This window comes from Gekko japonicus, unplaced genomic scaffold (assembly GCF_001447785.1).
Source record: "Gekko japonicus isolate JY-2015 unplaced genomic scaffold, Gekko_japonicus_V1.1 scaffold3540, whole genome shotgun sequence".
Classification (NCBI taxonomy): domain Eukaryota; kingdom Metazoa; phylum Chordata; class Lepidosauria; order Squamata; family Gekkonidae; genus Gekko; species Gekko japonicus.
The window spans coordinates 6,982-25,520 of record NW_015167642.1 but is presented as its reverse complement, the minus strand read 5'-3'; the positions used below and the strand labels follow the sequence as shown (position 1 = coordinate 25,520).

The 18,539-nt window shown below is 48.6% G+C and overlaps 1 protein-coding gene across 1 annotated transcript in view; it reads left to right on the top strand.

Moving 5' to 3' along the window:
* The window catches only part of FZR1 (fizzy/cell division cycle 20 related 1), a gene marked incomplete at its 3' end in the record, with an annotated part of 34,230 nt that overhangs the window by 9,207 nt on the left and 6,484 nt on the right, over positions 1-18,539 (top strand). Inside the window, exons 2-10 of the mRNA XM_015414078.1 lie at positions 1,751-1,911; positions 4,389-4,514; positions 5,775-5,838; positions 7,516-7,643; positions 8,039-8,121; positions 10,771-10,954; positions 12,827-12,892; positions 14,915-15,017; positions 17,247-17,431. Coding sequence (XP_015269564.1) covers positions 1,843-1,911; positions 4,389-4,514; positions 5,775-5,838; positions 7,516-7,643; positions 8,039-8,121; positions 10,771-10,954; positions 12,827-12,892; positions 14,915-15,017; positions 17,247-17,431 — 1,008 coding nt within the window. The remainder of the gene's footprint in view (positions 1-1,750; positions 1,912-4,388; positions 4,515-5,774; positions 5,839-7,515; positions 7,644-8,038; positions 8,122-10,770; positions 10,955-12,826; positions 12,893-14,914; positions 15,018-17,246; positions 17,432-18,539) is intronic.

The following is an 18,539-nucleotide window of genomic DNA, read 5'->3' as shown; positions in this document are numbered from 1 at the left end:
TATTTAGTGTAATGTATCTTACACATTTTAAAATGGATATATTTCGCACGCGGGGCAAAGGAAAAAAGCCATTAACTTTCCCAGCCATGTAAACTGCAGCTGTAACTTCTACAAGGTCAAGCAGAGGTCCATCAGTGGCTATTAGCCACACGGTATAGGTAGGGACTCTGGGGCAAGTGATGCTCTGTCTTCTTGGTGCTTGGGGGGGTCCAACAGTGGGAGGGCTTCTAATGTCCTGGCCCCACTGGTGGACCTCTGTCCTGAGGGCACCTGGTATTTCTGGCCACTGTGTGACACAGAGTGTTGGACTGGATGGGCCTTTGGCCTGATCCAACATTGGCGTCTCTTATGTTCTTATGTAAAAAAAACTTGGGGCTGTTGGTGGCCAGGGAATTCGATAAAAGATGGTCAGGGAAATGGCAGATAAAAATGTTAGTGGCAAGCTACCCTGATGTGGCACTAGACAAAGAATTCAGCTTCCTTAGAACATCTGTCTGGAGAAAGGCAAGTGTCTAGTCCTTTGGCTTGCTGAAGAAGTGGTTGGTGGATGGGAACATACTACCCTCGTCCCATAAATCTGATATCAAGAATCACAAAATTGAGAAACCTGTTGGAGAACATTTCAGCCTCCCGGGGCACTCAGTGGGAGTGGGCACTCAAAGTAGCTGTTTCATTGCAAAGGAATTTCAGAAACAGGCTAGAATGAGAGATGGCTGAATTCTAAATTATTCCAACACTCGGGACAATGGAACCCACAGGACTTAACAGGGATATTGGGTTCTTATCTCACCACACATGCTAAGTCACTCAGTTTTCACATCTGTTTGTTAACTCTCTTATTATCTGTTTGCTAATTTGATGCTGTTCACAGGTCTGACCAACTGCTTTCATCCAATCTCAGCTACACTTATCACTCAGTGACTTATACATCTTGATTCTAATTAGCCCTTCCTGGCAACTAACCGTCTTCCTCACCCTCTCTCTAACTAGAACGGATAAAAGGAAGTACTTCTTCACCCAAAGAGTGATTAACACTTGGAATTCACTGCCACAGGAAGTGGTGGCGGCTACAAGCATGGACGGCTTCAAAAGGGAATTAGATAAGCATATGGAGCAGAGGTCCATCAGTGGCTAGATGGGGACTCTGGGGCAAGTGATGCTCTGTCTTCTTGGTGCTTGGGGGGGGGGTCAACAGTGGGAGGGCTTCTAATGTCCTGGCCCCACTGGTGGACCTCCTGATGGCACTGGTATTTCTGGCCACTGTGTGACACAGAGTGTTGGGCTGGATGGGCCTTTGGCCTGATCCAACATTGGCATCTCTTATGTTCTTATGTGATGGTGGGCAATGTCTCTTTCAGTGTATCCTAAGAAGCGTGCATGCACCCAAAAGCTTATATTCAGAATTAAACTAGGTTGGTTTTAAAGGTGCCACTGGACTCAACGTTTGTTCTTTTCCTCTTCCCTGTGAGTGTTGGAAGCAGGCTCCATTGTGTTAGAATCATTGTTCTAGTTTTGGTGGTTTCACATTGGACCATAGGATCCAACTCTCCTTGGTGCAAAATTTTGACAATGTGGCAGCCTTCATCACACCAGAGTTTCTGAGTTCTTTGCGGCACCGATCTCCTGGTATAAAACCGCTGTTCATCCATTGACTAAATCTGCTTCCTCTACCTCAAGGTTGAGAGCTGCCAATGATGGCTGCCCAGTTTGTCTAACCCTTGCTCAGGTGCTTGGTTTTGCTTTGTAACAGCTGGCTCCATCTGGAACTCCATGCTCGAAGGGTTGTGAGGTTGCGCTAAGGTATCTCCGTTCTCCTTCCTCTCCCCACTGACCTTCTCCACCATGGACCAAGACTACGAAAGACGCCTCCTTCGCCAGATCAACATCCAAAATGAGAACATGATGCCTTGCGTGAGTCATACATTATTGTTTAATATGCACTTGGGATTTTTGCATATGGGGGACACGCAGGTCCTTCCTACAGTGGTCTGCAGTGTTGATTGGCACCAGAGGTCATTTCAGGGGGGAACGCGGGGGATCGCAGTTCCCCCGAGTGAGGTACGGGGGGCGGGGCACATGACGAAGCCCTGCCCCCTGCTTCCGGCCGCCCCACTTCCGGCCCTCATTCAGCCAGGAGGAGGCAGGAGAAGAGGGAGGGTAAGTTGCTTCCTCCTTGCCTCTCCCCACCCCTGCCTGCCTGGGGCCAGGGAGGGCCTTTGTGGGGCTTCCTTGCACTCCCGCCGGCCTTGCAGGTCCACCGCCGGGCCCCTCATGGGGGCGGGGTGTGTGGCCTTATGACACATTTCCGGTGATGTCAGGGTGTGTGGCCTTATGACACACTTCCGGTGATGTCAGGGGGTGTGGCCTTATGATACACTTCCAGTGATGTCAGGGGGTGTGGCATATGCTAATGAGTTATGCTAATGAGTTCCCCTAGCTCTTTTTCTACGAAACGACCCCTGATTGGCACAGTGACACACATGAGAGGAAGAGTGTGGCACCCTTGCTATTTGGGGGACACTGTTTTTTCCTTTAAACCATCCTCTGTGTGTATAAACTTGGTAGTTTTCTGCTGCCACCAGGAATTAAGAATTCCAATTCTCTCTCTTTTGGTAGCATGACCCAGGGTCTGGGCACTTCAGAGAACGATGTGCCCCTGAGGAAGGACTGTACTGATTTCTGGGATACGTTTAAACAAAAATCGAATAAATGAATACAGAACAAAATAGGTTTCTGGTTATCTTAAACTGTTTCTGGAAAAAGGAACTTGTAAATATAACTGGCGAGGTGTCACACGCAGTCTCTCAGACACCAAAATTCCACGCTCGACAGGCTTCTCTCTCTCATATATGTAGCCACGCTGGCTAAGCTCTTTGTCTTAGGCACACAAGATAAAACAGTTGTCTAATCACACAGTTTAGACACTACTTGTTTCTTTGCCATATAGAACTCTGTCGTAAAACACACAGAGATTCCTCTCAGAACATCGCCTCCCACACTCTCAGTCATCAGCCAATCAAATCACACTTGTCTCCCTCTATCACCTTACAGTACTGTAGTCAAACTCAACATTTAAAGACACACACACACACGCACACCCCAAAACATGGAATCATTACGAAGAGGAGAATGGGAAAACTTAGAACAGGACGGCTTTCGTAAGTGACCGGGTGGAGTGACTACTCCGGGGGGGGGGGGAATCTTGGTTCTACGGATGATCCCTCATAGTGAAGCGACTGGCCCCTGTACAGGTTTTGAATGCTGAAAGGGGGAGGGGGGCAGACACAGCCAATCTTGAGTTTTCTGCTCTCCAGATGCAGAGAAGAGATGTCTGTGTACATTATCCAAAGGGGGCTGAAACAGCCAAACAATGATTGAGCAAACTACAGAAAGCATAGCCTGTTGAGAGCAACTGAGAATCAGAAAAAGGGAAATCAGCATATTCGAGTTCCTGAAAGCCTATTAGAGTCCTGGGTTAATTGGGGTTTTATAACCATTAAAACAAGCATGCATATTGTACATTATAATACATTTGAGTCTATCTCTTTATCTTTTAATCCAATCATATACCCTCGACCATCTTTTCTTAAATGTACTATCATCTTTGCATTGCATTTGATGGAAGTAATTCTTAGTAATTGGGTATAATAGAAGTTAAGGGATTCGTTTGAGAATACTTTATATTATTAATAAATAATTGTAGGATTGTTGGAAAACAAGGTTAATGTTTTGTATTATTGTGCACTACTGAAATTAATAAATTGTGAATTTTAAAAAAGATGTGTGTATTCATATATATATACATGTATATATACACGTATATATGTGTGTCTATATGTGTATGTATGTACATATATGTGTATGTGTGTGTGTTTATGTTGCATAAGATTATATGTGTGTGTGTGTGTGTGTATATATATATGTTTAAGGAGCTGCGGTGGCTCAAGTGGTTAAGACGCTGAACTACAGGCTGTGGAAGGTCGGTAGTTCAGCAGTTCGAGGCCCGAGTGTGCCGCATGACGGAGTGAGCTCCCGTCTCTAGTTCCAGCTCCTGCCAACCTAGCAGTTCGAAAGCAAGAAATTGCAAGTAGATAAATAGGTACCACTTCAGTGGGAAGGTAACAGCATTCCGTGCGCCTTGGTGTTTAGTCATGCCCAGCCACATGACCACAGAAACGTCTTCGGACAGCACTGGCTCTTCGGCTTTGAAACGGAGATGAGCACCGCAATCCTAGAGTTGGACTCGACTGGCTTTTGAGCAAGGGAACCTTTACCTTTATATATATGTTTGCAATTGCATAGGGAAAAGTACTGTACCCTGGAAATAACATTTCTTCCCTGGGATACTGGCCACACGTGCATATGTGTTTTTCTCCATTTTATTTCAGGTAGCAGACATGAGGAGGACGCTGACCCCTTCCAATTCTCCCGTCTCCTCCCCTAGCAAGCACGGCGACCGGTTCATTCCCTCCAGAGCTGGAGCCAACTGGAGCATCAGCTTCCACAGGATAAATGTGAGCACTGCAGAAAGGCTGTGGGGAGAGAAGACTTTGGCTGGGGAAAGGGGGGGGAGTAGAGATGTGAAGGCCTGGAAAAAAAACAGAAAAATTCGGAAAAAAACCAGTTTTTTTCCGTTCACATGACAGAGTGAGCTCCCGTCTCTAGTTCCAGCTCCTGCCAACCTAGCAGTTTGAAAGCAAGACATTGCAAGTAGATAAATAGGTACCACTTCGGTGGGAAGGAAACAGCGTTCCGTGCGCCTTGGTGTTTAGTCATGCCGGCCACATGACCATGGAAACGTCTTCGGACAGCGCTGGCTCTTTGGCTTTGAAACGGAGATGAGCACCGCAACCCTAGAGTCGGATTTGACTGGCTTTCGAGCAAGGGAACCTTTACCTTTAGGTTTGCAATTGCATAGGGAAAAGTACTGTACCCTGCAAATAACATTTCTTCCCTGGGATACTGGCCACACGTGCATATGTGTTTTTCTCCATCATATTTCAGGTAGCAGACATGAGGAGGACGCTGACCCCTTCCAATTCTCCCGTCTCCTCCCCTAGCAAGCACGGCGACCGGTTCATTCCCTCCAGAGCTGGAGCCAACTGGAGCATCAGCTTCCACAGGATAAATGTGAGCACTGCAGAAAGGCTGTGGGGAGAAGACTTTGGCTGGGGAGGGGGGGGAGTGGCTGGAGAATCTGGGGAAAGGCTTTGGCCTTTGCCAGGCGTTTGGCAGTGTCACCACCCTAGTCTCAGACACTTGGTTGCCTCTTCTTCTCCTTTGCTTCTCCTTGCTTTCGGTTCCCTTTACCATCGCTTGAGCCCTGTGTGGGGGCCGTGAGGCTCCTTGCTCTTAAGGGAGAGGGTTAATTTTACCGGCACTGAAGTGGTTGGTGAGCACAGGAGCTTCCACAGTCTAGTCCAGGCAATCCTTAAAGGTTTTTGGACACTTACTGGTGGCTTCTCAGGGAGATGGTGAGAAACAGCGGGTGAGTTGTCCTCAGAAAGCTCCTACTCCATGAAACGGGGGGTTTCCCACCTGCAAAATGGCACCACTTGCAGGAGATGGGTGTGCTCTCGGTTGGGCTCTTGGTTCCAGGACAGGCACGGCTGGTGTTTTATGGGGATGTGCTCCAGGATGTGTCTCAGATTTTCAGCTGTATTCTGGGTTTCTGGGGGGTTCGTCAGTGGACAAGCCAGGTGCGGTCGGGGTTTTATGGGGGCAGGAGGTTTTTGTAAGCCACTGGGCTACTGTTAATTTCTCTGCTGTTCCAGGAAAATGAGAAGTCACCGAGTCAGAACAGGAAAGCCAAAGATGCCACTTCAGACAACGGCAAAGGTAACTCTCTTTTGCTTATGCATGTCTGTAATTGTTGAGGGGTGGACTGGACCGGAGGACTAGTCCCTAGTGACTTGACTGTTTTTCCACGTGGGTGTTTTCATCAGTTCTTGACCCCTTGTTGCTCCGATTGTACCCCCTGATTTCCACGCACATTTTTGTTCCCTTAGTTTTAACTTCTTTTATTTGCTTTTGTTTTTCCCGTGGTTTTTTATTGAAATAAATTTTTATTGAATTTTCCAAACATTAATAACAACTATTACCAACTTTACAAAACATAATCTTTAGCCTTCAGGGCTACATTACAAAAATAACGCATGAATTATTATTATAGACGAGACATATTTATCAATAAGACATTATGTCTTTATATTTATGAGGTAATATAAACTTTAAGTTTTGGTTTGATGAAACATAATCCAAAAATACAAACCATTTCTCTATGAAGTTATTCTTTTTAATCATACCTTGAGCCATCTTTAATTGAGTTGTTATCTTATCTGCTATTATTACGTCCCATAGTTTAGAGTACCATTGGTTGACATCTGGAATTCCAGGCGTATTCCATTTCTGAGCCAAAATAGATTTTGCTGAATATAACATCAAAGATAACACTTCAATTTGTTGTTTAGTCAACCGTGGTTTTTTTCATGGCACTTTTGAGACCACTGTTACCCTGATGTTTTCCTAGGAGCTGATTCTGACTCTGCTTTTTGCTAGTGTGTAATGTTTCTATCGTTTTTTTGTTTCCTTTGTCCCACCCACCTCCAGCCCACTTTTCAATGATCAGGCCATTGTCATAGTTAAACAACCTCCTCTCCCTCTGCCCTGAAGATGAGTAATCTCAGGTTGTTGTTGTTTTTAAAAAAGGCCCTAAATTATCGATATATTGCTGTAGCATTGTGACGATAGTTTAAGTTGGTTCTTTGAATTCCCATCTTTCCAGTTTGGTGTAGTGGTTAAGAGCTGTGGACTCTAATCTGAAGAACCAGGTTTGATTCCCCACTCCTCCATATGAAGCTTGCTGGGTGACCTTGGGCCAGTCACAAGTTGTCTCAGAACTCTCTCAGCCCCACCCACCTCACAGGGAATCTGTTGTGGGGAGAGGAAGAGAAGGCAATTGTAAGCCACTTTGAGACTCCTTTGGGTAAAGAAAAGCGGGGTATAAAAACCAACTCCTCCTCAAAAAAGAAAAAAAGAAAAATTAAGACTTTAGCCCCTGAAAGGACTAGAGACTGGGAATTTAGAGAACCTGCTTAAACTATCGTTACAACACTACAATAAGATACTGAAGTTTCTGGCCTTTATTTAAACAAGTGGTGTGTTCTGACACCACCAATGACGACAACACCCTCCCTTGAAAATCCTCATTATTTAAGCCATGTGCAGAAGAAAATAGACTCCACAAATGTGAAAATGCACCGGGAGGGCAGACGAGCGGAAGAACCCTGCCCAACCTGCTTCCATTGCTCGCGGATCGACTCCCAAGAAAATCAGGAGCAACTTGAGTGTACAGTCGAGGTCTTGGGGTTTGGGGAGGACGTCATCTTGGAGCCGCATCTTTGCCACCCAAGTCCCCGCTTCTCAGACACCAGATGCAAAACGGTGAAATGTTTCCCAAGAACCTTTCGAGATTCCGTGTTCTTTCCCCCCCCTGCTCCCTCCCTGTCTGTGCAGATGGCCTTGCTTACTCAGCGTTGCTGAAGAATGAGCTCCTCGGAGCCGGCATCGAGAAAGTGCAGGACCCTCAGACAGAGGACAGACGGCTGCAGCCCTCCACGCCTGAAAAAAAGAGTCTTTTCACGGTAGGGAGGATGAACACCGAGGTCTTCAGGGAATGGGCCCCCCGGGCTCGGGAGTCTGCTTGCTTGGTGTGATGCAGCTGTAATGTCACCTTTCCTGGCCCGGTCTGTGTTTTGCAGTGAGTGGAGACTGCAATGGGCTAACAAGATGAAGGGGGTGGGGTTCTACTTGCCGGATGGATGGTGCCTCCCAAGTGGACACTCGGTCTCATGGATACGCTTGCACGTATTCTTCCTTGCCAGCTCTGGCAAAGGGGCTGCAGGCAATCGGAAGCCACTCCCCCCCAGATTCTGCCGCCTCGCGTGACCTTCGACCTCCTGGTCGGCTGCTTGTTCCGGAAGGTTCCGTACAACCCGTGGTTTTTTTCACACGCACCCCTCCCCTCACTGTCCTCTAGTACTCTCTGACCACGAAACGCTCCAGCCCGGACGACGGCAACGAGGTCTCTCCTTATTCGCTCTCCCCTGTCAGCAACAAAAGGTTGGTTGCGGGTCTCGGGTGGGGATTAATGCAACATGAGGCTTGGGGGCAGGGGGCTGTTGTTTTCTCCTGTAGCAAGGAGCCTAGTAGAAGAAGAAGAAGAAGATGTTTGATTTACCCCCCTCCCTTCACAACCCGAAGGTGTCTCAGAGTGGCTTAAAACTCCTTTCCCTTCCCCTCCCCACAACAGACACCCTGTGAGGTAGGTGGGGCTGAGAGAGCTCTGACAGAAACTGCTCTTTTTCAAGGACAGCTGTGACAGAACTAAGGCCTTCTCAAGGTCATCCAGCCAGGTGCGAGTGGAGGAGTGGGGAATCAAACCCGGTTCTCCCAGATTAGAGTCTGCGCTCTTAAGCAGCACACCAAACTGGCTCTCAATGAAGACCAAGATTTCTCCGAAGGCAGAGACGGGCCCGACAAGGAGAAACCGAGGCACCAGATCCTGCCTTTCTGACGTCCCCCTTTGCCCTCTGTGCCGTGGCCACAAAGCACCGAAACCTCCCGACGGCCCCGGGCGCAAACCACTCACAGCAGAGCCACAGCTTGGTCAGGAAACAGAAGAGGAGGGACATGCTGTCTGCGTGTCCGAGGTGGCCGTGTGGATGGGGAGGCAGCTGGGTTTCAGAAGCCCCCAGATCCGGATCATGACCATCAGTTCGTGGAGCATGCTCAGGGACGCACTGTCGCACAGGAAGTTGTGACTCGGGCAGACCAGGCCGGATCCCTGGGGAAAGGGGAGGAAGGGGAGAAAAGGAACATCAGACTTCTCGCTCCTCGTTCCTACGGACATTTCCTTCCATGGCTACCGTTGTCATGTGCAATCCTCTTCCAGCTGAGAAACGTCCCAAGTGGGAGACAAGAGGAGGAGGAGGAGATTGGATTTATACCCTGCCCTTCACTACCCAAAGGAGTCTCAGAGCGGCTGACAAACTCCTCTCCCTTCCCCTCCCGAATAGCTCTTATCAGAACTACGGCCTGCCCAAGGTCATCCAGCCAGGTGCATGTGGAGGAGTGGGGGAATCAAACCCGGTTCTCCCAGATTAGAATCCGCGCACTTAACCGCTACACCAAACTGGCACCAAACTAGTATCCAGTTTTCCCTCCCCAGTTTGGTCAGTGCTATATGGTGGTTGATGGTGGGGGTGGGGCCAGAATTTGGGCCCCTTAAGGGATACGATCTGTGCACTCTCCTTCCTTCCCCAGTGATGAGATGAGTATGGCAAGACGAGAGGAGATGCCCTTTTCTCTCATCAGGTGTATGCCGTTTTCCCTCCCCAGTTTGGTCAGTGCTATATGGTGGTTGATGGTGGGGGTGGGCGGTGGGGGGCGCAGAATTTGGCCCCCTTAAGGGACACGGCCTGTGCACTCTCCTTCCCCAGTGATGAGTGTGGCAAGACGAGAGGAGATGCCCTTTTCTCTCATCAGGTGTATGCCGTTCATCCTTTTTTCCAGTTTGCTCCTTTTAACGGGAAGTATCAGGGATCGAACCTGTGACCTTCTGTATGCAAAGCAGGGACTTTGCTACTGAGCCACAGCCTTCCTCTCCCTCCCTCTCTCTCCCTCACTCTCTGGTACTGGTATACCATTGGTCCCTCTAGCTTAGTATTGCCTGCTCTGACTGGCAGCAGTGCTTTGGGGTCTTAAGCAAAGGAAAGATGCCAGCGATGGCACCTCTACATGCAGTGCAGGTGCTGTGCTAGCTGAGGCATGGGCCCCTCTGTGGTGTGTACGTGTTTGGGGTTGTGCTGTTGGTGCCACCCCCGAGCTAGTTCAAGCCATGTAGAAAAAAAGGGGCCCAAAATGTTGAGTGTGATAGATCCAGATGGGTGGCTGTGTTGGTCTGTCTGTAGCAGAAGAAAAAGGAGCCAGAGTCCAGCAGCACCTTAAAGACTAGCAAAATTTGTGGTAGGGTAGGAGCTCTTGTGAGTCTCTGTTCACTTCTTCATATACAGCTAGAATGTCGGTCCAATCTGTCCTGATATCTTTGAGAGTTGAGTGATTGCAGAGGCCAAATGACAATAGGTGGTATGTTATGAAGAGGGGGTAGTAGACGTGGAGAAATGAACATTGGTAAGGAGACAGGAAACCTAGGTCTCCATTCAGTCCAGGAGGAAGAGTGTAATTGAATGCTGGTTGGAAAGGAATGACTTACTGTTTAATCTCTTGCCCCTCTCCTTCAAATGTGGCTTCCTGGGATCATGTAGCTTCTGATCTGGATTGTCAGAACAGGAGAGATGCATGTCTGAGAAATCAGAGGGTTTTGGGGGGGGGAATCACCTAGGAATGACATACACAGGCCCTTCTTCTATTTAATCAGCGAGACTGTAACCTAAAACAGACTTCTCTTGATAGCTGTGGGAAAAGCCATTAATCTCATTCTCTCAGAAGCATACGTACATGTTGACTGACAGATACTAAGAAAAATGAATTTTCTTTGTATTAGTGGACAGTGGAAGCATATTGGTAAACTCTGGAGTTTTGTGGGGACAACAAAACTCCAGGTGAGTTTCTGTTCCAGGGACTCATCCAGAGGTATGCACGAAGAACAGTGTCTCATGGGTAATCTTGTGCGGGGGGAGGCGGATGCGGCTTTTTGAAGATGAATTGTTGTGACGCTTGTCCTCCCCGGCATCTCTTCCTCACCCCCAGCCAAAAATTACTAAGGTCTCCTCGGAAGCCTACAAGGAAGATCTCGAAGATTCCATTCAAGGTCCTGGATGCTCCAGAGCTGCAGGACGACTTCTACTTAAACCTGGTGGACTGGTCATCCCTCAACGTCCTCAGCGTCGGCCTAGGGACGTGCGTCTATCTCTGGAGTGCCTGTACCAGCCAGGTGAGACTCTTTCTCCTCCTCCAAAACAGTTTGCAAGACTCAGTAGCTTTCCTTCACCACGCCTCTGAGTTCCATCCTCTGGCACTGCTGTGCAGTTTTTCTACAACTCCCTTATTTTTTTCTCCCCTGTTGTCTCAGGGAACTTACGGGCAGTGTTTACGCCTCTCGTCTGATGACAGTCCTGTGAAGTAGATGTCAGGCAGCCCTGTCATAGACCCGGGATGTGGAGGGGTGTACTCCCCTTGCTGCTCAGCTCTTTTGGGCTCATCAACAGTTTGCTATCTCATGTATGACCTTGTAGAGGTTCCAGCTGCAGTTTACTCGGCTGGGAAAGGTAACGGCTTGCTTTGGCCGCGCGCGCTTTGCCACTTGCCTTTGCCCCCGCGCGCGAGATAACATCTATTGGCTCTTACTAGATGGGGGGATGTTTGATTTTAGTATAAGTCAGAGACCCTAGTATTGACGGCCATTCCTGACACAAGCTGTACACGTGTTCTTTAGTACTGGATTCACTAATAAACAGTTATCTTCTTATGAAGCCCTGATTGGTGTGACCTGACTAAGGAGTTTGACAGTAGACTAGGTCCCTGTGAGGAACGGCTGAAGAGGCGAGACAACTAAGGGGGGGACATGGGAGAGGTTTATAAAATTATGCCCGGGGTGTAGAGAGTTGACAAAGAGAACTTTTTCTCCCATCTCCCAAAATACTAGAACTCGAGGGCATCCAATGAAGCTGGTACAGGAGGTTCAGGACGGACAAAAGTAAAGACTGCTTTACGCAGAGAGTGATGAGAATGTAGAATTGGCTGCCAGAGGATGTCTTCATGGGCACAGGAATAAACAGCTTTAAAAGGGGATTGGGTAGATTCATGGAGGATCAGTCTATCAGTGGCTACTAGCCATGGTGACTGAGGGGAACCTCCACATTCAGAGGCACTAATCCTCTGAATCTCAGCACCAGAAGGCAACATTAGAGGTGTGGTGACCAGAACTGTACACAGTATTCCAAATGAGGTCGCACCATTGACTTATATAGGGGCATTATGATACTCACTGATCTGTTTTCAGTACCCTTCCTTCTCGACATTTTCAGTGAGTTATCTACTACGACTCCAAGATCTCGTCTCTGCCAGTTTGGACCCCATCAACGTTTATTTATAGTTAGGATTTTTGGCTCCAGTGTGCATCACTTTGCACTTGGCCACATTGAACCCCATTTGCCACGTTGAGGCCCACTCGCTCATCCTCGACAAATCCCTTTGGAGTGCCTCACAATCCTCCCTGGTTTTCACCACCCTGATTGAACAACTTTGTGTCATCTGCAAGTTTAGCCATTTCACTGCTTACTCCCAACTCCAAATCATTAATGAACAAGTTAAAAAGCATTGGATCGAGTACTGCTTTCTGTGGTACCTTCTTGGTGGTGGCCCCATCCTGGTGGGATGCTTTATCAGAGGACACTTGTGCCCTGCAGGGCCTCGTTAGCGCCTTCCCTTCCAACCGGCTTTTAATCGGTCATTGCTTATGTCTTGCAGTTCTTGTTTCCACCGGATTGTCCTACCATTGGGTGGTTGGATGCAGCTATGTTTTAAACAGGAGTTTTATAAAGTTCACTTTAAATTGTGTTATGTGTTTATTATATATTTATTACTCTTACCGCTTTTAATATTGTCTATTGAATTTCATTTCTCTTTATCGTACCCCACCCAGAGCCTCGCTTGTCGAGGGGGTGGTGGGGTTTAAATAAATAGTTTTTAATGCACAAAACATTAGCAGTTTAATTGTAATTGCCTCTTAACCGGTGTAGGTATTCTGAATAGAAAAATGGTTTTTCTAAATAAATGTCTGCGTCTTCGTTCTCTTCCTCTCCAGGTGACCCGGCTGTGCGACCTGTCCGTGGAAGGAGACTCTGTGACCTCCGTGGGGTGGTCCGAGCGGGTCAGTATGCAGCTGTGGTGGCCTAGCGCTAAGAGCTAGAGGACCAGTACCTGCTGGGTAATTAGCCCGTGGGAGAGTCTGTATGCTGGTCCCCAGCCTTCCAGAGCCCAAGGGCTTCTGTGATTTTGAGCGGGGATGGCGAGCACCGCCCCAACACGGCTGCTGTGGAAGCTGGAGCCAAATGCAGTACATCCCACCTCACTTCACCGAAGAATCGTAGTAGAAGGGGAATGAAAAGAAACTGAAGGAAAGTTCAGGGGAAGGAGAGGAGAAAGAGAAGGGGAGACGACAAGAAGGAAAGCCCGAAGGGGGGGGGGGTGGAACCACAAGCCTGGTGCTTACCAGTTGTCCTGATCGTCCAGTGACGGCTGCTGTTATTGCCTCCATGTCAAAACTCTTTCATTTGAACGTGGGCAGCCAGTAACCAGGCCTGCCTTACAGAGGCCCCACCCATTTTCTGAGCAGCGCTGGCAGTTGCCATGGCGCCCACGGGCACCATGTTGGGGAACCCTGTTATAAAACTGCTCTTCCGTGCAGGAAGCTTCCTTGGCTGAGTTGAGCCGACTGAGCTCTGTTGGCTCCCTCCAATCACGAAGCAAGGTCACCGTCACGGCTCCAGCACTTCGTGGCGGCTCTCCGGAGTGCCCCTCCCTCCCGTCATGAGGATGATTCCGCATAGCAAGGACCAGCGGTTGTCGGCCGGCATCCTGTCTCACGCAATACACCTGGAGAACCAACAAGTGGGGCCCAGCCCCCGTTGATGCTAACTAGCAACGGGTGTTTAGAAGTTTTCTGCCTCTGAACCTGGAGGTTCCACTCAGTCATTGTGCCTAATAGATCCCCATGAAGCACGCCCCCCCCCCCGTGACATTTTCCTGCTCCCCCTTTAAGACCATCGGTGCTCTCTTCCATCGCTCTGTCTGATGGCAGTGAATCCTACAAGTCAGGGCTATTTTGGGGCAGGAACGCACAGGAACGGAGTTCCGGCTGGCTCCTGAGTTCGCCACGGCCAGCAGGAACTCATTAGCATAATAGGCCACACCCAACAGCAGAAACCCATTAGGATTTGGCTACATTAGGGGTGTGTGGCCTAACATGCAAAGGAGTTCCTGCTACAAAAAGAGCCCTGGTTGGACAACAAACAAGGTCAACAGAATAAGAAGCAAAAGGTGGGTGTGGCTGGATGAGCACACTTCTGGTAACGGGGGTGTGGCCTCACATGCTAATGACCTGTGCTGTCTGGGGTGTGGCCTAATATGCTAATGAGCTCCTGCTGTTGGGTGTGGCCAGTTATGCTAATGAGTTCCTGCTGGGCTTTTTCTACAAAAAAAGCCCTGCTACAAGTCAATTCTGCTTTGTATGAAGAAGGGACCGTACCCTTTGGTCTATCCTCCCGTCTGCTGCCCGTCAGCTTCATTGCGTGCCCCCGAGTTCTAGTTCTGCGGGCAGAAAAGCGCTCTCTCCGGGTTTCCCTTTTCCAGGTCTATTCTTTTATTTAATTCAGTTTATACCCCACCCTCCCCGCCAAAATCATTTATAAAGCACCCTAGCAATTACACTATTAGTTGTCCTAAAGTGCTGGAGCAAAAGCCAGGTAAAGTGGGAGAGCAGAGGTTTCAAGATTCAACAGTGCTACTTAGGTGACAGTCAGGATGGTGTTCTTACACCAGCCCAGTTGATCCATTTATATGTGCGGTGGAAGAGCTCCGTCTTGCAGGCCCTGCGGAACTGTAGAAGGTCCTGCAGGGCCCTGATCTCTTCTGGGAGCTCATTCCACCAGTATGGAGCTGCCACTGAAAAAGTCCTGGCCTTGGTTATCACCAGCCTGGCGTCTTTGGGCCCTGGGAGGGGCCAACTGGGGCATGTGCTCTCTGGGGCATGTATGGTGTCTACCCTGCTCCCTCTTTATCATTAAACTAAACAATGTCAGCCCCTGAGACTCAGAACCCCCCCATGTTCAGAACCACCCGATGCTCAGCCGATCGTACCTGTGACTTTCTCACTTCCTCCCTCTTTCTCTAGGGCAACTTGGTAGCTGTCGGGACCCACAAGGGCTTTGTACAGATCTGGGATGCCGCGGCAGGGAAGAAGCTCTCCATGTTGGAGGGTCACACGGCTCGAGTGGGTAAGGAAGGCGGGCGAGGCGCTCCCAAGGGGAAGGAAACTCTGACAGAAGGAAGTAGAACCCCCCAGAAACACGATTGCTTGTATAATTACGAAGTTCTGGAAGAAAATTTCTTCCAAAAGCCGAATGGATTCTGTGAGGCTGAAAGAGTTCCGTACATGGTCCCATTGTGTGTGTGTGTCTGAGATTCTTACGTAGGACGCAACCCTGTTTGGAATTGTTCCGGGTCTGTTCTATTCAGCTTTGAATTTTGTTCCATATTTTCACGGTTATCCCAAGAGATGTGAGAAGCGTCGAATTCAGCCCATCCTTGTCTGAAAAAAAGGGATGCCACCAGGCGGCTGGTCTAATCATCTCTTTTGGTTTCGTAAATCACAGACGAATCTGTCGCCACTGTGCGGTTTTGTGTTCTGCTTTAGTGGTAGGAGCGGAGCTGCGGTGGCTCAAGTGGTTAAGACGCTGAACTGCAGGCTGTGGAAGGTCAGTAGTTCAGCAGTTCAAGACCCGGGTGCCGCATGACGGAGCGAGCTCCCGTCTCTAGTTCCAGCTCCTGCCAACCTAGCAGTTCGAAAGCAAGAAATTGCAAGTAGATAAATAGGTACCACTTTGGTGGGAAGGTAACAGCGTTCCGTGCGCCTTGTGTTTAGTCATGCCGGCCACATGACCACGGAAACGTCTTCGGACAGCACTGGCTCTTCGGCTTTGAAACGGAGATGAGCACCGCAACCCTAGAGTCGGATTCGACTGGCTTTCGAGCAAGGGAACCTTTACCTTTACCCTTAGTGGTAGGAAGTCCTTCTAGGTTTCCCCAAAAGCGGGGTAGAGGAGAAATCAGTTTTGCTAAGAGAATGCTCGCTGAAGCTCTGTGTCAATTCTTTTGTACAGTGTCGCACCCAGTCAAAGTGAGGCACCTTCCTCCTGGGCCGAATCAGCAGTTTGCAACATTGCACTGTGGGCTGATCGCCTTTCCACTGTTTAGATGTTTATGAGCACATCTCTGACCTATCAAAGGATACAGTAAACAATCAGCGATTACGCAGTAAACATGAAAAGATCAAAGAAAACTGTGCAAAAAGACGCTAAGAAAAAATATAGAACAATTTACTAATGAGTAACACAAGTATAACTGGTAGTAATACAACTAAGAATACCACTAAAGTATTCTTTGAAGGTTTTTCTTAATTGAATATTGACTGGCTGCCCTGTTAATATATTTTTCATGATAAATTAGAAAGCTGTTTTGCTGCTGCTGTTTACCTTGGAAACATTGATGAGCCCTTTAAGAGTTCCCTAATCAGTCTCTGTTGAGGAAGACTATTCGAAACGAAGTTATGAAATCTGGAGTCTCCGTCATCCAGTGTAGACTTACCTGTTGGATTTAAAATATTGTCTACTTACCAGTTGGATTGTTGAAAACTTACCTGTATAACTATTGGTTTCACCTTTGGGATTATTGTAACACTGCATCTGTTGTATTATTGAGAGAAATTGTAGACTTACCTGTTGGATTGTTGATAACTTACCTGTTGGACTTCTGAAAATTTTTTAGGATATACTAGTTGAATTTTTGTAAATACTACTTTAGCGGTATTCTTAGTTGTATTACTACCAGTTATTAGTGGTATTCTTAGGTGTATTACTACCAGTTATACTTGTGTTAAAAGGTAAAGGTTCCCTTGCTCGAAAGCCAGTCGAGTCCAACTCTAGGGTTGCGGTGCTTATCTCCGTTTCAAAGCCGAAGAGCCAGCGCTGTCCGAAGACGGCATGACTAAACACCAAGGCGCACGGAATGCTGTTACCTTCCCACCAAAGTGGTCCCTATTTATCTACGTGCAATTTCTTGCTTTCGAACTGCTAGGCTGGCAGGAGCTGGAACCAGAGATGGGAGCTCACTCCATCATGCGGCACACCCGGGTCTCGAACTGCCGAACTACTGACCTTCCACAGCCTGCAGTTCAGCGTCTTAACCCCTTGAGCCACCGCAGCTCCTTGTACTTGTGTTACTCATTAGTAAATTGTTCTGTATTTTTTCTTCGCGTCTTTTTGCACAGTTCTTCTTTATTGTTTCACATCTCTGACCTCACAGCAGCTCACCCAATGGCGTTGGGCCGAGAAGAGAGGCGGTATTAGTGGCTGGCAGTCCTTCCTGCTAGCCGTTTGATGTTTCTCCCGTGCCCGCCGGCGAGCGCTGAAGCGGAGGGCTCACTTTGACTCTCTCGCCGTCCCCAGGAGCCTTGGCTTGGAACGCGGACCAGCTCTCGTCGGGCAGCCGGGACAGGATGATCCTCCAGCGCGACATCAGGACGCCTCCCTTGCAGTCTGAGCGGCGTCTCCAGGGTCACAGGCAGGAGGTCTGCGGGCTGAAGTGGTCCACGGACCACCAGTTGCTGGCGTCCGGCGGCAACGACAACAAGGTGCGCAGGAGCCAGGAGACGGTCCCGAGTGCTCTTCGACCTTACGTTTCACCTCTCTGATTTCTCGTATTTTTATATGGAATCGGGGAAGAGAGGCCAAGTGAAGACTGACACTGATGACCGGGTGGGGGGCAGTGTTCCCTCTAAGCTGAGTTAGTGTGAGCTAGCTCACAGTTTTTTAGCCTCCGGCTCACACATTTTTATCTTAGCTCAGGAAGGGATGGCTCCAGAGCAAACTGATTTATGCAGAAGCCAGATCACTCGCTCAAAACTTTAATGCCAGTCGCTCACCAAGTAGAATTTTCGCTCACAAGACTCCACAGCTTAGAGGGAACATTGGTGGGGGGCCTTGTTTGGGGGACGGAGTGTGTGTCTGTGTCCCTGGGCACTTGGGAGGGGCGCCACCCTTGGAATGGTTTTGGGCAGGGGGAGATACATCAGTGGGAGGTGAACAATTCAATCAAAGCATCAGGTTTTATTAAGGTTTCTAATCGTTTTTGATTCTTTGCATATTGTGTATTGTTTACTGGGTCTGATGGAGCCCACCCGGAGCCTGCAGTGCGGGAGGGTGGGATGCAAAATAAATGCAATAGAAATGAAGTGAAATGAAATGAAAACAAATAAATAAAGGGACACCAGTGAGGGGTGTGTGTGTTGGTTGGAGCTCAGCAGTTAAATCCCACCGCAGACAAGCTCCAGCTTGTTCATCCCACCTGTATTGAACCGAGCGTTATTTTTAAAAGATTGGATGTATACCCCGCCCTTCACTACCCAAAGGAGTCTCAGAGCGGCTCACAAACTCCTTCCCCTTCCCCTCCCCACAACAGACACCCTGTGAGGTAAAAGAAGAAGAAGAGATTGGATTTATACCCCGCCCTTCACTACCCAAAGGAGTTCTCAGAGCGGCTTACAAGCTCCTTTCCCTTCCCCTCCCCACAACAGACACCCTGTGAGGTAAAAGAAGAAGAGGAGATTGGATTTATACCCCGCCCTTCACTACCAGAAGACATCTCAAGAGCGGCTTACAATCTCCTTTCCCTCCCCCTCCCCACAACAGACACCCTGTGAGGTAAAAGAAGAAGAAGAGATTGGATTTATACCCCCCCCC